The 8,586-nt window shown below is 37.9% G+C and overlaps 1 protein-coding gene across 3 annotated transcripts; it reads left to right on the top strand.

Moving 5' to 3' along the window:
* Positions 1–403: 403 nt before the first annotated feature.
* Positions 404–8,137, top strand: LOC140224673 (methionyl-tRNA formyltransferase, mitochondrial-like). Of its 3 annotated transcripts, none has more exons than XM_072300840.1 (7): positions 404–733; positions 1,593–1,730; positions 2,454–2,660; positions 3,473–3,595; positions 5,592–5,770; positions 6,153–6,722; positions 7,981–8,137. In XM_072300840.1, exons 1-6 carry the CDS (start codon positions 690–692, stop codon positions 6,674–6,676), a joined length of 1,215 nt encoding a protein of 404 aa, XP_072156941.1. In that variant the 5' UTR covers positions 404–689; the 3' UTR covers positions 6,677–6,722; positions 7,981–8,137. The 3 variants fall into 3 exon arrangements, with proteins under 3 accessions (XP_072156941.1, XP_072156942.1, XP_072156943.1); XM_072300841.1 differs by having other exon boundaries at positions 405–666; XM_072300842.1 differs by lacking the exon at positions 7,981–8,137 and having other exon boundaries at positions 405–733; positions 5,592–5,784; positions 6,153–6,384.
* Positions 8,138–8,586: the final 449 nt, after the last annotated feature.

Below are 8,586 nucleotides of genomic sequence, written 5' to 3' on the forward strand. Positions count from 1 at the left end.
CTAAGCAACGCAACTAGGTGGGGCAAAAGTTAATTTAGAGGTCAACATAACTTTCCGCCTGATATTAAAGGTAATCGATGAAAAACTGGTTAGCCATAACATTTGCCGAATGATGACTGGTGAATGTTCGGATGAGCACTTTGTCATGGGAATTTTTGCAAATAAGGTTCGACTGTCAACCAATTGGACGTATTTCTGCCCGACGGAACTATGTGCATTATGACGTGAGCCCTGTTATGTATATATTCTTATGGGTCTCAGGGCTCATGTCTTAATGCACACAGTTCCGTTTGGCAGAAATACGTCAAATTGCTCAACTCTTTAGTCATCACTTTAAGAATCTAATACATAAGCGTTGACTTCCAAAAGTAACTTTTACACTGCAGGGAAGATAGCACTGCGCGTTCGTTAAAATATATTGTCTCCGATAGTTAGTTAGTTATTTTATTTATCTGAGCTGTGTGAATTAGCTGATATATGTGTGTCTTAAATTTTTAGATTAAAATAAAGGGATGTATATTTGCGTTTGAAGGAACATAAATTTTAACGAAAAACAATTAACGTGCCACGTATTTTTGTCAGGGAATGTTATCAACTGTGCCTTATCAAGTGGATCAGACGCCGGTGAAACGAAGTGTCTTTTTCAGTTTGTACTACTTTTCAGAGGTTATACCGATTTCTTTACCAATATGATCCTAAGTTTAAACAGATTATTTGTGTTAAAAATATTATTGTAAGTACTTGTTATTAAAACCACCGAAATTGCCAATTTTGTTTTCGTGTCCATCAAGTCACGGAGCGTGGAGAAAAAATGACTTCGTTCGTCGTTTCAATGAAACATTTTGCGTCTTGCTTCGTTGTTCAGGTGTTTCCAAATGCAGATAAATTCATCACATACTTATCAAACGATTTAAATTCTTGCGAGTGTATGATTTAATTAATTAAAAATCTTATATGTATTTAGGCTCGATACTAGAGCAGTCCAGCAGTCTCAGTGAGAACAAGACAAAATTTTACACACGTAAATATTACCAGAATATAGCAGCAATTTTTTTGAAGTGCAGTAAATAGAAGGAATCACGCATGGTTGACGAAATCAAAAAATATAAAAACATGGGTCTTGAAAAATTGAGCCTATTCAACAGTCCTTCAACTACAATTCTATCGTTGCCCTTCAATGATCTTATAACAAGGTCTATAAATTGGACGTATTTGTATTAAACGGAACTATGTGTATTAAGACATGAGCCCTGAGACCCATAAAAATACATGCAGAACAGAGCTCACGTCATAATGCACATAGTTCCGTTTGACAGAAATACGTCCGATTGTGAATAACATTAGCTGCACATGATAACCGTTAAGCTTGAGAAGCTTTATTGAGGAAGAAACACTTTTTTTTTAAAAAGTCCGACAGTAGATTATGGAGTCGCATTACCGGAACATTCGTCCGGTGTTTTCAGGTGTCGAGACAGGTATACCAACTATTTTCAGAATTAATTTTAATATCACAACCGAAAAATTTGTGTAAAATTTTTCAGAAAGTAGGAAAGGAATTAACCAACGACACTAAACTTTTCATGAAATCTTAGGTGGCTCATCTGCCTATTGGTATTTGCCGCATCGCAGTCGATCAACGCTACGACAATGGAAGGACCTCCATGGAGGATTCTGTTCTTTGGCTCCGATGATTTTTCTCTGAAAGCATTGATCGCTCTTACTGACGAGTTGTAAGTTCATTCTTATGTATTATGCACTCAGTAATAGTATGCATTTATGAGGACACGTGGTTGTGATCTTTAGTGAGACGTGATTTCTTAGTGTTCCTTGTATACGAAGCTTTGCCAAAACGTGCTAAATCATCTTACCACGAGAAAAAAGGGGAAAACCCGTGTTTTACGCATATTCTTTAGTTTGAAAAGTAATTAATTGAATCAGTTACATTAATAATCAAAAAATGGATCGCAAGTTAACAAAAACACATTAATATCATAATATTGGGGTCTCAAGCTTTACTAAATAGCGATATTTATGATAAACGTTATCCCCAAGTTGTATTAGTAAAATGACATGAGTATTAAAATGCTTCCACCGCAGTACAAGTCTTGGAGAGAGGGAACAATTGAACCGCGTTTTTCAGAGAGGAGCTGACCCAAATGTTCAAAAAAATTGAGTTAAGAATGTTTTTGAGTGTTTTGAGTACTAGTCGTATATTTTTCTCTCCTGCCAGAAACTAAAAGTCGAAAACAAAAATTAGTCTGTGATAAGAAGAGTTAAAGTTTATTTTTTATATTGAGTCCTATTGAGGAATAAAACTTCAACCATCTTTTTCTCAGTTGTAACCTTATGCGGGTTGATTCATTTCTGATGAACTCGATCCAATCACCTCTATAATGATTCCAGTGACTATCAGTAATTCAATCAATTGTTTGTGCTTTCTTCATTTTTCACAGCAAACGAAGTGAAAAATTAATAAGCAAACTGGATCTAATGTTTATCGACGACGAGTCTGTGGCATGGAAATATGCCAATGAGCATCGACTAAACAGGATTGCTTATCCTCCAGAATCCTCAACAGGGTTGCGGGACAATTACGATATAGGGGTAGTCGCCTCGTTTGGAGCGATGCTGCGGAATGATCTGATTAAGGAGTTCCCTCTGTACGTTTTGAGTTTTATTTTTTTCAAGTCAAAATTAGACCTCATAGTGAAGATTTTTGCTACTGCTTTCTTTCTTCATATTTTACTTTTTTGCTGGAAACTGCAGTTGATTCCCGAAATTTCCCTTGATTTTCATATGCTGTTTAAAAGTAAATTTTGCTCCGTATATTTTATTGAAAATAAATTTAAGAAAATGTTAATAAAATATATTCTTAATAACTCTTTAAAAAATATATTCAAATTCGTTTAAAATTTCGGAATATTGTAATTTAGAGAAGGGTTGTAATTTAGGTTTTTTTCTATTTTTAACCGATTGATAAGTTTTTTTGGCAGGGCCTATACCTAATACCACGTAAAATCTAATGGAAATTTCCACGTTCCAGTTGTTACGACCACATTTTTGTTTAACTTCAAAATCTGCAGGTAGTGTGGTAAAATGTATAATTTTGTATATACCTTTAAAATAATGCCTTCGTTTATGTATTTACTCGCAGACTTGTTATAGTATCCTTTTTCGAATACTATGGTTGTGGCCTATCTGGAACTTTCCCACAGAGTTTCCACAATGCAAACAGTGTGTATCTTCCTGTAGGGACTATTTAACAATAGGTATAAAGAAGCAGAAAAAAAGAAAAAAAAAACTAATGCTTTTTTTAAAAACCTCGAGGTGTGTCTAAATTATATTAATTAGCCTGGAAAATTCCAAAATTCTCTCTCTAATTAGTAAAATCACGCCCTGTTCCTTTCAGTAAGTTGTTGAAGAAATAACTACGTATACGGTCATTTAACTATTTTAAATTTTTATTTTACAGTGGTATCCTAAACGCTCACCCAAGTTTGCTGCCTAGATGGCGGGGAGCGTCCCCGATTCCTCATGCCATAATGCACGGCGACACAGAGACTGGTGTGACGATCATGAAGATCAAACCTGATGAGTGAGCCGCTCTTGAACATTCAAAGTTAATATATAATTAAAATCGTTTTAGGTTTCAGGAAAAAGAGGGAAAAAGTGAACATAGAAAACATTCCTAACTTTTCTCAGAAAAAATATTTTAACGGGAGAAACGGGGCAACGTTGGACTGCTCATACGACGTCGAAACAGAACATAAGCCCTTTAAGCCCCGTTGTTTGATGCCACGAATCCTAACGCGAGTTCGAATAATCGCGCCAAACACGGTGCGGTCGATATCAAACTCATAATGGCGCCTGCAAGACTGTAGGAATACTTCACGCATTGCGCCAAACAGTGCGGTCGGCGCCAACGCATATTAGCGACTACAAGACTGCGCGAATACTTCTCGCATTGCACCGAACGCAATGTGAGAGTTATTTGCGATAACTTTTCGACTACGGGTAATATAGGCACATTGCCGCTGACTGGATTAAAGGCGCATCACACTGTGAAAATTACTCAACACTCACTGAGAAAAAACTATGGTTTATAAACCTATTAGAGGTAAATATGGAACACCTATAATAGTCGTAAATAAACTAATGATTCTCGGTCTGTGAACCATACTAAGGTCTCTGTACCTAATTAAGGTACCCCGTACCATAACTAAGGTATATGTGCTATTATTATATGTAGAGGTGCTACTATTAGTGGTGTTCCATATTTACCTCTAATAGGTTTATAAGCCATAGTTTTTTCTCAGTGCTCGACCGCGCTCCTTTCTCTGGCTTGCACGACGCTGAAAGCGCCGCAAAACTAGGGTCACGCGTCATTTCTTTTGAGGGTCCCTGCCCGGTTTTTACAATGGACCACTAGACAAGGTACGAATTTCAGCATTCTGATACATGTTTCCTCATCAAAATTTCACGTAGAACACGATACGCACAACGAAAATTACCGAAATTAACTCCTTACGAAGATATTTAATGATTCTTGATGCGTGAATTGAAACCACCCGCTCATGAAAACTCAATGCTCTCCGTGATTCACATCGCACGCTAAACGTTATCATCAACGTCTCAGCGATATATAAATCTGGCAACCTCAGTCCTGACGCTTTGGCTCAGCTATAGCAAATTGCTTATAGTTTGAACAACCCATGGTGGGAAATGAACATTGCTCGATTGAGAAGCTTGCTGAAACCGTTGTAGTGCGCAATTTGACTCACGTAGAGCTTTGAGTTTCTTGTGAGCGGCCAGTTCAAATTCCTCGTGACTGATGTGAAATAAAAACGTTAATATCTTCGCTAAGAGTTGATTTCAATAACTTTTGTTGCGCGAATCGTATTTTACGTGAAATTTTGGTTCAGAAACATGTATTAGAATGCTAAAATTCGTACCCTGTCTAGTGGTCCATTAAAGTGTAAATGGGTATAATTGCAAAGATTCAGCACTCAAACGATGTTTAAACGATGCAACAATTTTGAAATTTGATTCTAGTAAAATTAGTTATTTTGATTTAAAATTGGTTATGACCATAAGTAAAGAAAAAACATTCATTCTCATTGTAACAGTTCAGAAACTCTTCTTGTTACATGGAAAGAAAATAGAATGAAAGAAAATATCGCGTCGAAATTTCTGATGTTTATATTTGAGATTAATTAGGAAATTCGCGGGGTAAACTGTGTATAGCTTTTTAAATACGGTGTTCAAAAATAAAACATAAAAATTAGTGCATTCAATCAGAGATAAATATGTATTCTTTCGCGTGCACCCGTCGAATTTTGAATCCGTTCATTTCCTAAATAATTTGAACGTGGTTGCTCTACTATCTTTTACGAGTAGTTTTGCTCAGTAGCTGGCGGCCGAGTAGCGGCCTCAGGCCTCTGGTAGTAGATACGAAGTGTTGAGACCTGTAATAAAAATGATGAGTCATATTTGGGCAAAAAATTATATATTTCACCGTTCAGATAATTTTGACAAAATCGGCACAAGTTTTTTCCCCGTTAATCTTAATTTTTTTTCCTTTTGATCCTTAGATTTGACACCGGGGATATTTTGATGCAAACACGAACCAAAATCGGGCCCCACGAACACACGCCAGAGCTGCTCAGTCGTTTAGCGGATGAAAGTGCCAATCTAGTGTTGGATGTCATTAAAGACCTGCCCAAAAGCGTTCAGAATCTAACTCCACAAGGAAATGAAAATGCAACTTATGGTAAGGACATGCTGGTAAGTAGAAGTTTTAAGCATCAATGTTGCGAATGACTCGAATCATTCAGTTGCCAATCTGGTTGAGATTTGAATGGAAATTGATCGTAAAGTCATATTTTAGAGTTAAGGAGTTAAGTTCTTGGTAATTACACCGGTTTTTATAAGAGCACACGGTTATTTTCGGGTATCGGAAGAGAATTGTAAAAATACCGGGAAACAGAATAAAAGCTGAGATTTTCCTCTGATCGGCATTTATGAGGGAAATTTAAATTTTTTTTCATGGAGTGATTATTTTCCGCATCACATGGAAAAAACTTAGCTTTTCATATAGATACATCACCGATATTTTAGTCGATACTCTTACAATTCATTTAAATTTGTCACAGCTCCCCTTCTGAAACAAGAAATGACGTGGATCCTTTGGAAGAACTGGACCGCAGAGCAGATCTACAATCGGCACCGCGGGTTGTCACACCTTTGGCCAGTATCGACCATCTGGAAGAGCTTCGTCGTGAAGCTCCATAATTTCACCGTCATTCCGGCCACAAAAGCCGTTAGCTTGGAGACACTTGCCGGCACCATCAAACCCTCGATAACTGCTCCAAAAGTAGAGTTGAATAGACCCCATAATCTCCAGGCACTGCCTCCCGAAACGTGGCTCAGGCCAGGGCTCGTTATGTTCGATAAAAGCGTCAAGGCTCTGAGGGTGATGTGCGTGGACGGTGCGCAACTGTTGGTTCCGAGCGTCACGGTTTCTGGTAGAAAAACTATGGACGCGTGCGGTTTTCATAACGGGTTCCTTTCCAGGACCAAACCGTATGATAGGGTGTTTAACGAGTACAGTCAAATCAAGGGTGAGGGTTCCACCAAACCCTCTCGGGCTAAAGTTAGCCCGAAGCGACGAGGATAACTGTTGACCTAGATATCTATCTGGCTGGTAATGACGAGTAGGAAAGGTAAATGATTCTACTGGTATTTGTTAGTTTTCTACTGATATTCATTGAGTCTCTACTGATATCAATTGGACGTACTTCTACCGGACAGAACTATGTGCAGGTGGGAAAGATAGAGTGTGCTCCCTGCTCGTTAGTTCTTGGGCCGTAAGAATGAATGGGAATTACATAGCGCCAGTGGCGTCAGCGGCGACGATGAAGCCTCGGAATGACAATCCGGGAGTCAGCAACTCATGAGCCCTGTTCATAACGCTCTAGACACATGCCCACGGTTCATGAGTCCCGCATACGGTTGGCACATAGTTCCGTTTGCTGAATTGGAAAAGCGGGATTTTACATTCTGCCAAATGGAACTATGTCCAAAGTGTATGCAAGACTCATAAGCCGTAAGTATGTGTCTAGAGCGTTGTGGACAGGGCTCATGAGTTAATGCTTCGGATCGTCCTTCCGCAGCTTCATCGTCGCCGCTGACGTAACTGGCGGTTTATAATTCCAGTTCATTCTTATGGCCCGAGAACTAACGAGCACTAGGGTGTTCCTTTTTGAGGCGACCTTCTCAAAACCTTGCTCCTCGGGCTTTTTCCCATTCCTGTTTGTCTCTAACAGTAACTGTAGCCAACTAACGAGCACACCCCATCTTTTCCACTGACACATAGTTCTGTCTAATAGAAATGCGTCCAATTGAATCTTTACTGATTTGAGTGAGAATTCCATTAATATTACCAAAATCTTTCTGCTCGTTCTTGGCCAATTGAATGAGAAGAGAATTTCAGAGGGAAGTTGAATTTGCGTTGTCTGATACGTACCTGAAACTTTACCTGATACTTACTGAAAAATTTGAAGTACAAAAAGTACCCATTTTCAGTTTTTCAGCGTATATTATGAGAATGCCACCTGATCAGAAATAGTACTTTTGAAGAAGAAGAAAAAAAATCGCACTGATATGAATCGGATCCTTTGTAGTAAAATGAGAATAATTTTTCCTTGAATATAATGGCCAGAAACGAAATGGCTTACGGGCCGAAGCTGTGATACTGGTGTGATGTCTACGGATATTAAAAAAAAAAAAAAAAAAAAAAAAAAAAAAAAAAATCTTGGATAACTATAATGAGGTGTATGCGTGGCTATTGTAAGTTGCGTTATCAGTTCAATGAGTTGAACCTTAGGTTCACTACTTCACCTCAATAATTAAAATTTTAATGTAAGGCAATAAAAGTTTAGTTTGTTCAGGGTGATATGCAGTTTCTTCGCTTTTTTGCAGGCCTTTTGTATCCGGAGGAGGGGTTCGGAACGGATTCCTAGTCTGATAATGAACCAATGACATACATGCACGGGAAGTTTTTTCTACATATTTTTTACGTCAAAAATGATCTAACCAAAAAGACTGTATAGAAGATTTTAAAATGCTCTTTTTCAATGTTCCAAACATTATGTGTATTTTTTTAATAAAACGTTTCTACAAAAGAAAGCTCTTTTTTGTTGTGTCCACTCACTGATTATTTTTTCGCGACGCGCTGGATGGGAGCATGATTGGCAAATAAGGACCCCCTCTTACCATCAATCCTCCACAGGGAATTGCCAACTTTAGGGGAAAATTTTTATTTCATAGTAGGTCTAAAAATTCAAACTGTTTCTGTTTCGATTCCCTCATACTAAAAGTTGTAATTTTTTGATAAATTTGACAGATTTTGATTTTACGAAAATTGACATTTCTGAAATCCATGAAGCCAAGGTCCAGCTTACGAGCGGATTTTGATGTTGCAATTATTGCTGCGAGGAATTAAAATAATAAGCCATGAAAAGTATGCAAAATTCCATGTCCCTCCTACAGACCAACTCGTAATTATAGTCCGGCGATAAATATCTA

The sequence above is a fragment of the Bemisia tabaci genome, chromosome 5 (assembly GCF_918797505.1).
Source record: "Bemisia tabaci chromosome 5, PGI_BMITA_v3".
NCBI lineage: Eukaryota > Metazoa > Arthropoda > Insecta > Hemiptera > Aleyrodidae > Bemisia > Bemisia tabaci.